Here is a 15377-nt window from a genome sequence, read left to right on the forward strand (position 1 = left end):
CAAAGGCCGTAAATAGAAGAGATAATCGGTTGCTTTACTTCTTTATTTACTGTTCTATGTTTTAAGAAAAGTATGTTTGAGAACTTGTTTCAAAATAGCAATAATCTATATAAATCTATTATAAATGTATAATGTTATGAGATTTAAGCTATTTAGTCTAAACACTTATGTTTTCGTGTTTTAATTTGTGTTCATTCTAGAATGAACTAATTTAAAAGTTATTACATGAAAACTATAACAAGCACAAAATGATTATGAGGTCAGTCATAAGGACCGAGTCTGTGCTGAAAGAGTTAATCTAGGTATTCTGGCTTTTATTGTTTCAATGGTAAGCAATTGATTGCAATTTTATATTTTTAGAATAAAATGCATTTCAAAAATGTACTTACCAATGTAATTCAATCCAACCAACCTGTTTTTATGTGGTTTTCTATCACAATTACTAATCTGAATTATGGCCGGAAAGCAGAGCTTCTGTGCATTTTTCCGATGTATGCACAATAAGTCATGTGGAAGGGGGAGAGTGGAAAATTCTGGGTAAATTGACAAATGTGCTGCATTGTGTCAAAGACATTTGGAATTTTTATTCATATATTTGTTGAAAGCATGAGAGGAAATTCAACAAGAAATGGCCTATAGTATTTCAGATGTAAGCACCACTTTGAAATTCATATTAATCCTAAATATCAAATATTCAAACACAAAAAATATTCTTAATTAGTTTTTCCTTCAGTTTTGTTAAACTTTACTGTTATTGGTGAAGCTTTCAAATTGATAAAAATCTAGATCACTTGTTTTGATATTTTGCTGTGAAGTATCTTACAGAGTAGCATATGCTCTATAATTGGCTTTTTAATAATATAGTATTGAGTGATTTTGTATATTAACCTACATGTAGGTGTTCCTTTGTTACCTGAAAGTATTCTTCTGAGAGAAGTACTTTTTGCTTTCCAAGGCATTGATGGGAAGTTCATAAAAATGCAACCAGGAAAAGACAAATTTCATATTGATAGCAAGGTAAGATATCTTTTAATAAGTTACATGCTAAAGGATTAACTGAGTTATTGTATATTGTGCTTTTTACATTTTGTTATATAAATAAAATATAAATAAATAAATAAAAGAACAAAATACTTTTGTGTTTAAAGTAACTGCTAGAAATGAAATCACCAAGAGAAGTTAAACCTTACAATATATTATTATTAGTCGTAGTTTATATTGTTAACAACACCCAATCTATGCTAAAATTTCTATGAAATTATTTTTCACAAAAGTTGGTAATAATGTAAAATGTTACTTGTACAAAGGTATTAAATTAAACTGGTAACAAATATATTTTTAGAAAATCATAGGGAAGGAGTTGTTTAAAAAGTTAAATTAGTAAATTATATCTAAAACAAATATTAATCTTGAAAATACAAAGTAAACAATGAACAAAGAAAAGAGAAAAAATTGTAAATATAAACTGAAAAAAATGAACTGAGCTATAGAGGCTTTAAATCACCATCAACGATGAAGCGAAAAAAAAGGTTGCTTTATGACAAAGGCCATTCAGTGTGGAATGAACTTTCAAGACCTTGTTATGAAAGACTATAAACAAAATATTAGAATGCAAACTCAATGGTTATTATTGGGTTTCTTGGTGCATTACCAGTTGAACTAACAGAAAAGCATGGAATACTGGAAGTGAAGTGTCCCAATACAGCTGAACATTACATATCACTTGTAACTGCTAAAAATTTGACACAATTTTATTCCTTGGTTAACACTTCAGACATTCACTATTCTACCAATAGTTATGGGACACAGGTAGTTATGGAAGAATGTCTACTAATTTCTAGTAGAAAGCTGGTGGTACTGTGCTCCATTCCTTCTTTAAGCATTAGTAAGCTCCACTACTGAAGAGGGCTGTCTTGGCCCTGCCCTAAATCTGTGTTCCAGTTCATCCCAAAGATGTTCTATTGCAGTGGTTCCCAACCTTTTCTCCACAAAGGACCCCATTATTATAATTTTTTCACCCACAGACCCAATGTTTTTGAAAGATTTTGCCTACCCAACAAACTGTTTTTATTAACTAATAATTAACTCGTTCTCCCACTTTTCACTATCAAATAAAAGATATATATAACTGAGTGTACAATTTAAAAAAAACATCAGTATTAAAAAACTTACTTGTTTAATGATATGGTATTACCTATGCAGACCCCCAGGGGTCTGGGGACCCCAATTTGGGGACCGCTGTTCTATCGGGTTGAGGTCGGGGCTGTGTGCTGGCCACTGCAATGTTCCGATGTTATTTTCTTCAAACCGTGCATTCACAATCCTTGCTTTGTGACATGGAGCATTATCAAATTAGAAGGTGTAAGGGCCAGTACCATAAGATTGCCACAATGTAGGACACACAGAATTGTTCAGAACATCAATGTAGGGCTCAGCATTCATGGTTTCATGCGCTGCAACCAGTGGATCTAGTCCCTACCACAAGAAGCACCTCCAGATCATGATATTGCCACCTCCAAACTTCACTGTTGGGAAAACACACTCAGGTAATAAGTGTTCTCCAGGCATCATCCATATCCAAACATGTCCATCAGAGTGGAAGAGCATGTAGCGTGACTTGTTGCTCTACAGGACTGATTTCCATGGTCCAGGTTTGGTATTCCTTGCCCCATGCCAGTTAATGATGTTTATTTGTTTTTGTTATGAATGGCTTGCGGGATGCAGCTCTTCCATGAGAATTCATGGCATGCAGCTCTCGATGTGTCATGGAAACACTTATAGGATTGCCTGTGGCTGCTCATATCTCCAAACACAGATTCTTTGGGGTCTGAGGGTGAGATGAAGTAACCAGCCTTCTCAAGGCGTGTCGGCTTCTGTCAGTCAGTATTTTATGTCTACCTGGTCATGTCTTGGGCTCCTTATCACCTGTGGGCTTCCATTTCTTCAGCATGTGCCAGTTGTCAACCTGTGAATGTTTACTTGTTGTGCAATAGCATATACATACATTTTCCCCAAATGACATCCAACTATCCTTCCCCTTTGATACTCTGTTAGTTCTTTCCATGTACACATCGTTTGGTGTACAAGTTTGAAATGACTTCCTAGCAAATCACTAATCCCCTTTATAGGCCAAACTGTTTGCATATTTTGTTGTCACACCCATTTTCATGCAATCAGAGGTGTGTCCCATGACTTTTGGTAGGATATTGTACATCTTCAATTCAAAAGAATGTACAATTATGTTTACCAATTTCAAGATCATTTGCACATAACCTAATGTGAATTTTGGGATTGTCAAATGAACACCTTACAGTATACACTTTGAAAGATGACATCTTTTGGACACAAAGAATGCTTCCTTTCTTATACTGTTTTTCATGGAATTGTGTTCTCGCAGAACTGGGTGACCTCTGACTTTTTTGTTGTATGGAAATAAGAGACTTGCAATTATAAAGCAAGAAGTGCCATCAGAAGAAATGGGGAGTAGAAAGATAGTTTAATAATTTTGTTATACAGAACACTTATAGAAGTTATATAGTTTAGAAAATTTCTGAATATTGGTGCTAAATTACCTGTTTTATGTTGTTTTCTAGGTTTTCATTCACGTTACATGTTGTTGGATAGCTTCCTTTTTCTTGAATATATCTAAAGTGAGATACTTTTTGTGTTGTTTTCAATGTTTTGTAAATTTTCATTCACATTTCATGTCATTAGATTGCTTTCCTTTTCTTTAGTACATCTAGAATGAGGGACTTTTCATGTTCTTTGTAGGTTTTAAATAAAATAATTATTTGTGAATAGATCTGTACTTGTGTATAGGTGTAATCCAGCTGATAAAAGCAATTTCAACATATCAAACTCCAAACGAATATGTAGTAACAATGTAACCACTAACTATAATTAGATGTTAGAGGTATCTGAACTTCGATAGTACAAAATATCTTGTTTGGTTTAAGTGTATAGTAGCCCTCTATTCACAACTAATAACTTAAAATACTGACTGTTATTGTCCAAGCACATTAAGTAGTCTATCAGTGGTGAGTAAAGGACTGTATGTCTATAACAAACAAATGCCTTGCATTTCACCACTATATGAGGCCTACTTTATTTGTTTGCTTTGCTCTTCCAAGAATCTGATGAGCCATGAATTTGGTGAAGCTAGTCTGTTCATATTTTGGTGGAGAAAAGAAATTGATAAATACAAAATATTGTTTATTCAGTTATTGGAAAGTACATGTATCTGAACTTTGTAACACATTGTACTGTTTATTACCTTATTAATACACCATTGACATGCATTGTAACTGTAAGTTGCTTCAGGTGATGTAATCTTATTGAAACAGAGAACATTGGAAAGTTAAGATAGTAAAGACAGACTCCAACATTTGTGGAAACTTAAAACCAAAACTTCATATGTGGGTTGAGGTGTAGGTCATATGGTCATTGCACCTACTGTGATGTTACAGTGTTTTTCTAAAGTGTTCAAGAATGTTGGCATCACATAAGAGTGCTGGGAGAGATACCACTGTTCTCTGAGTTATAAATCACGTAAGGTATGGTCTGGGGTCTCAGTATGATGTCAATCATGGTATCTATTCTGATTTTTTCAAGACACCAACTGGGGATTTGGGGCACTGTCAAATAGAATTAGGGCATGGGCCCCATGTACCGGTGCCTAGTGACACCTCTGCTATATTGCTTACACACAAACTTACAGCAGTATTCTCAAAAACATTAAATCTCAGTAAAATAACAAAGTGATAAAATACTTTCATTAAATTGTTAACTTATGAAATAAAGAAAGAGATGGTGGTGTAAGTCTTACACTTGTACTGTTACTATTATAGAGGAAGCGTAATCTGTAAAACATAACGTATGAACAAACATGAAGGGTAATGTATGAAGCTAAGTATTTAGAAAGTGTATTATATAGATGAATAGTTAACAAATTGTATTCCATTTCTCACTAAAACACATAAATATGAACAGTGTATCTTAATAAATTATTTTAGGTATCCTCAAAGTTTTATAAAATACACATCAGTGTATGTGTTATTACAGAAGGTCCGTGGTCGAAACTAGTTTGTTTTTCCTGGATGGCACCTTACACTGCAAGTTTACTGTTAGCTGTCTAATGTAAAAACTGATGACCAGTTGTATGTAAACTTTCTTATGAGTGACTTTGAGTGAATGTGTCAGTGAGCATGAGCAATGGTGTAGGTAGTAGACATTACGAAGTCGTAGGGTAAGTGAGATAACTCATTGAAATGACTAAGTTTCTTCAATGTACATGTATAAAACTGAAGGTCAAGTAGATATGCATATTTTAAAATACAAGTTCAAGATTATGTGCAACACACATTAGTTAACTATATCATACATTGAAATTATTTTGGACTTTTGCAGAACATTTCAAATGCTGAATTTGCATCAGGATTGATAAATGGATAACTAGTTGCCCAATATTTTTCTCATAAAGATATTTGATATTTATTAAATTATTTTGCAGGATAATAAAATAATTCAAACAGCACCACTGTACAGTTGTAGAATTCTTGGAATAAAATATACCCATGTAATTTCTTTGAGAAAAAAAAACTTGAGAAATGAGCTGGGTTCTAAAAGTAGTCATAGGTATTAGTTTCAAAACATGCGATTCATGTGCATTGCTATAGACAAAATGAATGCTGTTATGAAGTGTCCGTATTGAAGGCGTTGCAGGATTATATCTGTGATATGATGTATTTCAAAGTGTAAATGTACATCTCAAATAGCATACGTATTATTTATAAATAATTATATACAATTTGTAATTAGTAGGTAGAATAAAACTTTGTTATCTGTATTATAAATGGCCGGAGTAACTATGACTCTTATGATAGCCAAATGCCTCGTCATCTAATTAGTGACATGCATGAATAGATTAACAAGATTCCCACTGTTGCTATCTACTATCTAGCAAAACCACAGATTTTGGATTTGGACAGTCTTTCCTCGCCCTCCTGAATATAATTGCTCTGCTTTTCAATATAGGGTATCATGGTCACCCATTGCATTGTCTCTGATGTTATGGTCCTCTGGACTCTCCAATGCATTATTTCCCTCCTTTTTCTAGTGGAATATGGGAGTCCTTGCCTCTTACCAGCTCCTAGCCACTGGGGTAGTGGACCATTGATGCCTGCCCTCCTAAGTGTGCACAATACCACTTGGTTTGAGAGTAGGATGGTGACATTCTGCAGATGTCAATGGTGTGATGCCCTTCCTACTGTGGATCTGATGTACAATTCCTGATGCTGACAGGGGTAGGATGTAGCACTCCACCATATATATAAACGAAAAAAACAAAAATACAGTTTTTTCCTCCGGCTGAGACATTTTCCTTTGTACCATCTTCTGGGTGTCGGTTCCCAGAAATCGGGTGTTGTTCGAAGACTATCCAGCCACATAAGTCCTCACATATGTTTGGCTTGTATCCTCCTCCTACTACAAGCTGGCCATAAATTCCCAATGCCACCAGGTCCCTCATCCTTCCATCTGCTGGATGTTGGTTCCTAGTGGATCTGGTTGTGTATGTAGCTGGATGAGATACACGATTTCCTGTTTGTGTAAGGCAGGGTACCCTCCTTCTACCACAGACTGGACAACCAAATTCCCAATGCTGCCAGGTTTTGGACTAGAGATGAATACCCACCTGGACTCTCCTTCTTCCTACCATCTGCTGAATGTCAGTTCCTGGTGGATCTGGTGTTGGTTATGTTGGAGGTACATACATGTAGAGATGGGCTCTTGATACAGGAGCTTCTCTTCCCTGCTGGTATACGTTTTTGAGGTGAAAGGTAGAGGACTCTTTTTCCTACTGCAGACTTGATGTACAATTCCAGATACTGCCAGGTGTTGTTTGAAGTTGAACTCGCAATTATGGTCTGTTGCACCCTAGCCACTCTACACCAGGGGTCCCATTATTTCTTTATTTTTTGGGACCCCTCCAACTTCCCACCCCTTTATGTTTTGGTGACACATTACTACAGGGCAAAAAGTATACCTGGCTCAGAAGTGGTGCAGTCTCCCACTGGGGTGTTGTTTTTGATTCCTTATCACACCTCATGGTCTTCCTTTGGGTGCTTCCAAAAGGAGGATTGTCTTCACACTGGCCCTCCACCAGTTCAGTGTGGGATTCTATCTTTTTGTTAGAAGAGATAAGATATCGTATTGGAAGTTATCATTTTCCTAAACTGAAAATGTATTTCTGATACTTACCTCCTCTCATATTTCTCATCTGTCCTCCCCACTTCCAGTGTGAATTGATTTGGTTAGTTATGACCAATTTCAAACTAATTAAAGTGTGTGTGATTAGAGAGGGCGCTAATTACAATAGGGGTAATGTCGCACTCCTATTGGTGAAGAATTGCTGCATGATCATTTGCATGTTAATATGCAGTAATAAGTGGGAGTAACAAAGCTAGTGTCGAGAAAAAATTTGCACTAATAGAGGGCAGTACAAGTGAGAATTTTTTTTTTAGCAGAGGTATCTATAAGAAATACATTTTCAGTTTAGGAAAATGTTAACTTATGTGTTACTTTTAGTACTCTCAGCTTTGTTTATTGATGCCACAGTGCATTCACTTTCCACTTTCAAAATAAATAAAAGTTGAAAACATTGTAATTATATTATTTAGTTAGTGAGCACAAATTGTACCAGAAATATATTGGACACAATATAAAAACAAACAGTGATTTGGGATAGGTTATATTTATAATATTGTTGGAAGTGTGACAAATACATATCTAAAGGAAACACATCAAATGTGTATGCTAATTTTTCAGCCAACCACAACAGTCTGAATTTACTACAGACCAACTATATTACAAATGCAACAAATGGCTTTTAAAATCACTGTCTACAGTGATGTTACTGGAGCATATATTCATGTGACATTATTATACCAATTGTAATCTCTGATTGACTAGTTACCAAAGTAAGTGTATGTGGTATGTAATTGGATTGGTGATAAATGAAGCACTCTCACTCTCATATCAATAATTTCTCATTGAAAATTGGATACTAATAATCCTATCTATCTAGTGTTTTTTTAACAATTCAAATCGGTGCTCATAAGACTAATTACAGTAAAGTACTGATGCTTAGTTACCCTCTGCATTCAGAAATCATTATTAAAGATGTTTCATCCTAAACATAAAGGAGAAAAGTGGAGTAAAATATCTTAATTTTGAATTATGTGTGTGTGACACAAAAAATACTTTTTTGTTTTTTGAAAGTTCTAAATGATAATGCAATTCAAAGGTAAGAGATAAAACACAGCTAGCAGTGAACTGATGACTTAGGGCAGAGTGGTCATAGAAGTTTTTTTGTAATTTGCTTATGACTCATAAGTAAGAACATTTATTATAAATTATAAAAACTTATTGAAAAGATTCTGTCTGTAGGTGTATGTGGGATAGGTTGGTTCATTGGATAGAAAACTGGTTGGATGGAAGAAAGCAGAGAACTATTGTAAATGGAATTCAGTCAAACTGAATTGATGTCACAAATGAAGTACCTCGGGGCTTAATGTTAGGACCTTTGTTCTTTTTGATTTACATTAATGACATAGATGAAGGAATGGTCACTAGATTATTTAAATTTGCTGATGGCATTAATGTTTTGGATGTGAGAAGGATGCTACTACTTTACATAAGGATTTGGATTATTTGATGAGTTGGGTGAATAAATGGCATATGGTTTTTAATTATAACAAATATAAGGTAATAAATGTGGGATATCAAAATTTGAAGCATGGGTATAACTTTGATGGGAATAACCTCCACAATGTTATGTAAGAAAAAAGATCTTGGTGTTCTTGTTGATCTGCCTCTTAAGCCATCTAAGCAGTGTGTTGTTACTGGTGGCAAGGCAAGTAAAATATTAGGTTGTTTCTGCAAAAATATTGAATATATGTCTAAAGAGGCTATAATATCACTGTATAGGTCACTGGTTATTCCACATTTGGAGTATCGTGTTCAGTTTTGTGCTCCTTACCACAGAAAGGACATTTGAATTGTTGGAAAGGGTTCAGAGGAGGGCTACTAGGATGGTACATGGGATGGAAGGGTTGTAATAGGGGATAGGTTAAGGTTTCTGAACATGCTTTCTTTTAAAAAAAGAAGTTTGAGGGGGAATTGATTAAGGTGTTTAAGATTGTTAGGGGGAATTGATAGTATGGATGCCTGATGTTTTTTCATATTTAATGGCAAGAATGGTAAGACTAGGGTACACAAATATAGATTTTGGCAGGGTAGGAGTCATAAGGTGGCTGGCCTTTGGATGTGGTGGATGCATTTAATTTAAGGGAGTTTAAGGGAAATATTGATGCATATTTGAATGATAAGGACTGGCTTTGAGTTTTTAGTGTTTAATTTAACAGATAGAAAGAGCCAAGATGGACCAGAAGTCCTCTTGTTGTCCTTTAATGTTATGTTATATTATTGTAGAATTTTAGCAGCTCTTCTGGAAGAAGATATTAGATGATGAAATTTTTATGTGATATTTTCTCCTCATATAAACTGCAAGAAAGAAATGACCATCAGTGTAATGGTGCTGTAAGTTGATTTAACTGTAATATGATTATTTTAACATTGTACCAATTCATGTTAGGTTTATTGTTACCAGTTGTTTCAGTCACTAGACTCAAATGGATAGCCAGAAAATGTCTGAGTCCTTAAAGGAGTTTACTCTCTAGTTAATTAAAAACTAACAAGTTTTTTACATATTTTAATTCAACTATAGATGAGTTTCAATACACTTGATAAATATTTACTAACCAGCTTTCATTCCATGTCTTACTTCTATTTTTCGAGATAAGTTTAATTATAGTAGCTTTATAACTATTGTTACATCATCGAGGTCACGTGACTGGTGTGGCGCCACCTATTTTCTAGAACTATCCTGTACCTTGGCGAATGCTCTGGTATTTGCTGGATATAGGGTAGTCTGGTATATAAAAGAGGGTGACAACGTGACGGGGAATAATGTGTGTGTAGATAGTGAGTAATTGAACTGCAGTCACAGGGTATTGTTGAAGTTAACGTTCGTTCGTTATAGTGTTTGTTTTAGCGCGAATATTGAAATTAAGTGTATCGTAAAGTTATATTCGGAAAGAATAAACCAGTTTTATTAATTACGGACTTGTGTCGCTAAAGTTTCGTTGGAACGAAGTTACGGAAAGTTAATTAACAAACGGAGACGTAACACTATGTTATGAATTAAAAGACAAAAACTTGAATTACTGAAATGTATATTATTTTATTTCTATATTCACCTCTTACTATAGTTTTATGAATTACATTTAACATAACTCTCTATGTTAGTATATTTTAAAGTCTAGGTATTTTAATAAATGCTAAAGAAATTAGCTTATTTTATTCAGGTCTGTGATTTTTTTGTTGGTATTAAACATGTATGAGAAGTGAACTTTGTTACAGGCATTGTTTAGCTCGTTAACACATAGCAAGAAATGTTTTCTTTATAATTTAGGCAGGAATATGTGGACAAGTAAGACGACAACTCTTAAGACTCACAGAATTAGGTTGGATGTACAACAAAGTTGACAAGTTCTGTGAAAGTCAGAGCTATAATAAAACTTTAGGTCTAGTAGGACAGAGCTTTGTGGCAGCCCTTCAGGAGGAACTAAGTGAATACTACAGACTGCTAGCAGTTCTAGAATCACAGGTATGTTAATGTGGGGCATGTTTGATGTAGAATATTTTAACAAAAACTAGTCATCATACAACAAAAGTTTAAGGTACTATTTACTTCTACAGGAATATTTGTTTTTGTCTTAACCAGATCTTCTCTAATGACCTCTATGAACTTTTAGAGAACCCCCCCGAAGCACAACATTCATAAAGTTGTTTTTATATCAGATAAATACATTTTATATATTTTTGCTGTTTTTTTTTTTGGCAATTTGATAAACAATCTATTGAAAAAAAAATTTCTTTTTAACATTCTGACTTAAAATGTGTGACTTAATTAAGAGATGGACCCTAGGGTTTATTTAATTTTTGTATCATGAAAGAACGTAACATTCTAAAGTAGGTGAAAGACAGTCAAACTTTTTATTTGTAAAAGTTGAAATATGACTTTATTTTTCCAATGCATGCATATAGCACATTTTATATCTTATACTTGGGAAAAGAACCAGAGAGAAGTGTCAAGACTCCATCTTTGTGAAGTGTTACTCCTAAATTTTTATTATTAAAAAATTATATTTCAAAACTTCATGTAACATGTGAGTGTTTATTATAATGGACACAAACAAATGCTTTCATTTACCTTTGAATTTACATTTGTATTATGTCTGAAACAATATCTCAAGCCACTTTCAAGCTTCACAAAAACCATATTTTGGATTATAAAGGATAGTATTTCATGTTATTATCACATAAATGCAGAAAATTATGATAACTTTATATTATTAATAAATCTAATACTTTTAATCATTTATTTAGATCTCGACACAGAAATGCAAATATAGTTACTTTAAAGATGGTAAGGTACATGAGTACCATTTAGTGGCTACAGAAAATAGAAGTGATATATTCATGATATTAAGACTACAGAATACAGAAATAGTATGTTCTTGATATGGAGGCTACAGAAAACAGAAATGATGTATTAGTGATAATAAGATAAAAACTAGATGAGTCACGAAATAAGAAATTTGAAAACGAGTGCTTTCAGTAGTTAGACCTTCTGAAATATCTTTTGATAATAGGATTCTTAGTTTGAAACAATACATTGATGTAACTCACATGACTTACAGTTAGTATACACACACACACACACACACACACTATTAGTAATAATTGTCTTAGTTTTTCAGTAATTTGCTTTTAAATACAAGAATAAAACATACTATTAATTTAATAGAAATACAAATAGAGTTTGTTTTTCTATTCTAATAAAATGCTTTTTTTTCTTCACACAAACATATGTACAAATGTTTAGATACACAGTAAACAAGGAGTTTAAGTTCTATGCATATGCAATATTTTTGGAGAAAGTATAAAAATCCATTTTCCATTTACTCAAAAGAAAATACATATTATCATAAACATATAGACGTGAAATTCCTAAGTAAATTAATATCTATTATTGTTTCTGTTAATCAGCTGCATAATGATGTGAGTACAGAAGGAACATATGTAAGTACTCGATCTGGGTCTTTAACCCTTCACCAGTTAGTCGTGTGGACATTAGACCCATTTGTCAGGATGAAACAGCTGGCTGCATTAATTGACTCTTGTCATGGTACGTGTAAGATCAGTTCTTTTTATGTCTTTTTGTTACATCTATAGTATCATAGAAAAGAAAATACTGCACGGTTGTGAAAAATTTTTTCTTATTCCTGTAATAAAACCTAACTTGTTTCTACCAGAAGTTTTCGAAAACTTGACTTATCATATAAGTTATTTAGGGTCATGTATACACACATGCATACATAGCTCATATCAGTCTTTTATATTTAAATTTAAACCTCAGTTTCATACATTCAATGACATTAAAATTATCCTGAAGTTTAAAAATTATTTACTTACAGGCAGAGGTCATTATTTACATACACATTATTTCTAAGAAATAGGCTTATTTATGCACAACATAAACTCTCTAAAACATAAAGCAAACAATTTATTGTTATAGCTCTCATTATAAATATTGTTTTACATCACGGTGATTTCCATTCTGTTCTTTTGTTGTATATGGCATATTAGTTTTATATGGTTTCACAGAAATATGTTCTACTTTAGTGTTGTGCTTTAATATGTAACCTACTTATATCAGCTAATAGTTAAGGTATTTCAATTTTGGAGAACTGTACTTAGAACAAGAGGTTAACATTAATGGCCATATGGAGAACTGTACGTACAACAAGAGGTTAATATTAATGACCATATTTCAGAGATCAAAAGCATGGTTAAGATGATTAAGTTGAAGTGTTATCAAAGATAATGGTGATACCTGTTAATGTTATTATTGTATTAACTATGTATGATATATGAGACATTTGAAAAGCTAGTAGTTTATATATAACCTTATAATTGTGGACAGTACAATAAATACAGGTTTCTTCACATCAATAATTGTATTTTCTAACAGATGAAAGTTTGTTACAGAATCAAATAAAGCTCTTAATGAGGATAAACCTGTATTTGCTTATTTTGTTCTCATTATCGATCTGCGTTATGAGTATTTTGTAAATAAACACATGTCATGGAAATTTTTATGTGTAGAAATATCTTCCAGGTCAAAAGGGAGGAGCCCTAGCCTCAACACTATATTCGTACCTACATCATGCTGACCCTAGTATCCATGGGCTAGTTAGACACGTGTTGTCAGTCGTAAGTATCTTGAGCTGGCACATTAAAGGTAACCAACTGTGTTAAAATTATTAACTAACATGTTCTTACATTTCTTTTTTAATGTAACTGATAGAAATAGAAAGTACTGTTGAAAAAAAAGTGTAAGTGATGGGTCATCACAAATATAATTTTTCAGTGTTCATAAACGTGACTCTGGTTTTATATTGTACATTTGTTATGCATTACATACAACTTAATTATATGTGGTCAACATATGTAGTGTATATTGAAAAATTATTTTGAAAACCTAAAACGTCCAAGATAAGTAGTGTACCAGGTTTTATGTGAAATAATTAGAATATAGAGTTATTACAAATATTTTCCAGGTTTCATACAGTTGTTGTTTTTTAGTGAAAAAACAGTTTCATTTTTCATTATGATGGAAATAATTTCTAAAATCATGAACTGATGAAAGTTCTTAATGTAGAACATGTTTGACTGTATGATATTCAAACATTCGTATTTAATAAAACTAACTTCAACAGGTAAAAATGGGAAAATTTGATATCAGCAATGCTTTGCTGAGTTAACAGTGTCAACAAGAAACACATAATTAAAAAGCTATGAAGATAAACCAATGATATAGCCATATGCTCTATCACACTAGCTGTCAACATGGATCTAACATCAGACAAATTGTTTCATAAGAACCATCCATGAAAGGCAACTTCACTTACACTTAGAGTTTTAATCTTCAATGAAAAATTTCACCACATTATTGTTATATTTTACATTAAACCCCAATTGTTGAATTTACATCTTTCCAATACTCACTCTGACAAAAGTTTCTTAAGTCTGACTGCCAAATTAAGTAAACAAGATGTTGGACCAGGCAACTGTATTATCCTGATAGTAGTGTCATAACCTGTACTATGGTTATAGCAATGTTTGAATATAGCCCAACAAACGATTATCATAATCTCTAAATCTATTCCACACAAAATAAGATTTATTTATTAACAATTACTTATAGCTCTATGTAATCTTTCACTTTTAAATTAAACCTTAATTTATCATAAAGTTAAGGGTTAATAATAGTAAAAGTATTAGACTTGTAATATTTTGGGTTATGTTTATATCAGAAGATATTTATATGAAATCACCACTATATTCTGTGATGAAAACATTTGATAGAGTGATGATTATTAGAATTTTGTGGTAGACTTTTATTTCTAAATTAGTCCTGTATAATTTTAATTTTTAGAAAACAATATTACAGCTTTTATGTTTTTTTATATTAGGTGTGTTACGTGCTTCATGATTTCAAAAATTTGAAGAGTGGTAATCCTTATATGGTTTAATTTTATACTTTAAAAATCTTATTCAAAACACAACAACTGCTATAAGAAATATTTGAATTCAGTTTTGTTCTGTTAAACATATCAAATTAGCAGTTATGGGCAGAATTTTAATTTCCTAAGTAAAAGTACTTTGGTATAGTTTGATTGAAAAAGAAAAGCTGAAATGTTGGAAATTATTTTATATGTGATTGATTTTTGCTGGTCAGACCTGTTCTTAGAAATCTAATTGTCCAGCCCCCCAGTGGCACAGCAGTATGTCTGCAGACTTACAATGCTAGATACCGGGTTTCGATACCCATGGTTGGCAGAGCACAGATAGTCCATTGTGTAGCTTTGTGCTTAACTACAAACTAATTGTCCATGGTTGGTTACAATACCATCCTTAAGACAATTATAGCTTTCTAGTATTCTTAAACATGTAACTTTTTATTATTATAGTTTTCTAGTATACTTAAACATGTAACTTTTTTATATTATAGTTTTCTAGTATACTTAAACATGTAACTTTTTATATTATAGTTTTCTAGTATACTTAAACATGTAACTTTTTTATTATTATAGTTTTCTAGTATACTTAAACATGTAACTTTTTTATTATTATAGTTTTCTAGTATACTTAAACATGTAACTTTTTTATAACTATAGTTTTCTAGTATA

The 15377-nt window shown here is 32.6% G+C and overlaps 1 protein-coding gene across 2 annotated transcripts in view; it reads left to right on the top strand.

The window, feature by feature from the left end:
- LOC106469751 (gamma-tubulin complex component 3 homolog) overlaps positions 1–15377 on the top strand; it is an 87186-nt gene that overhangs the window by 47251 nt on the left and 24558 nt on the right. For both annotated transcript variants that reach the window (XM_013930261.2, XM_022398306.1), the window contains exons 7-10: positions 899–1017; positions 10532–10726; positions 12172–12310; positions 13304–13398. In XM_013930261.2, coding sequence (XP_013785715.2) covers positions 899–1017; positions 10532–10726; positions 12172–12310; positions 13304–13398 — 548 coding nt within the window. The remainder of the gene's footprint in view (positions 1–898; positions 1018–10531; positions 10727–12171; positions 12311–13303; positions 13399–15377) is intronic.

This window comes from Limulus polyphemus, unplaced genomic scaffold (assembly GCF_000517525.1).
Source record: "Limulus polyphemus unplaced genomic scaffold, Limulus_polyphemus-2.1.2 Scaffold3641, whole genome shotgun sequence".
Lineage (NCBI taxonomy): Eukaryota > Metazoa > Arthropoda > Merostomata > Xiphosura > Limulidae > Limulus > Limulus polyphemus.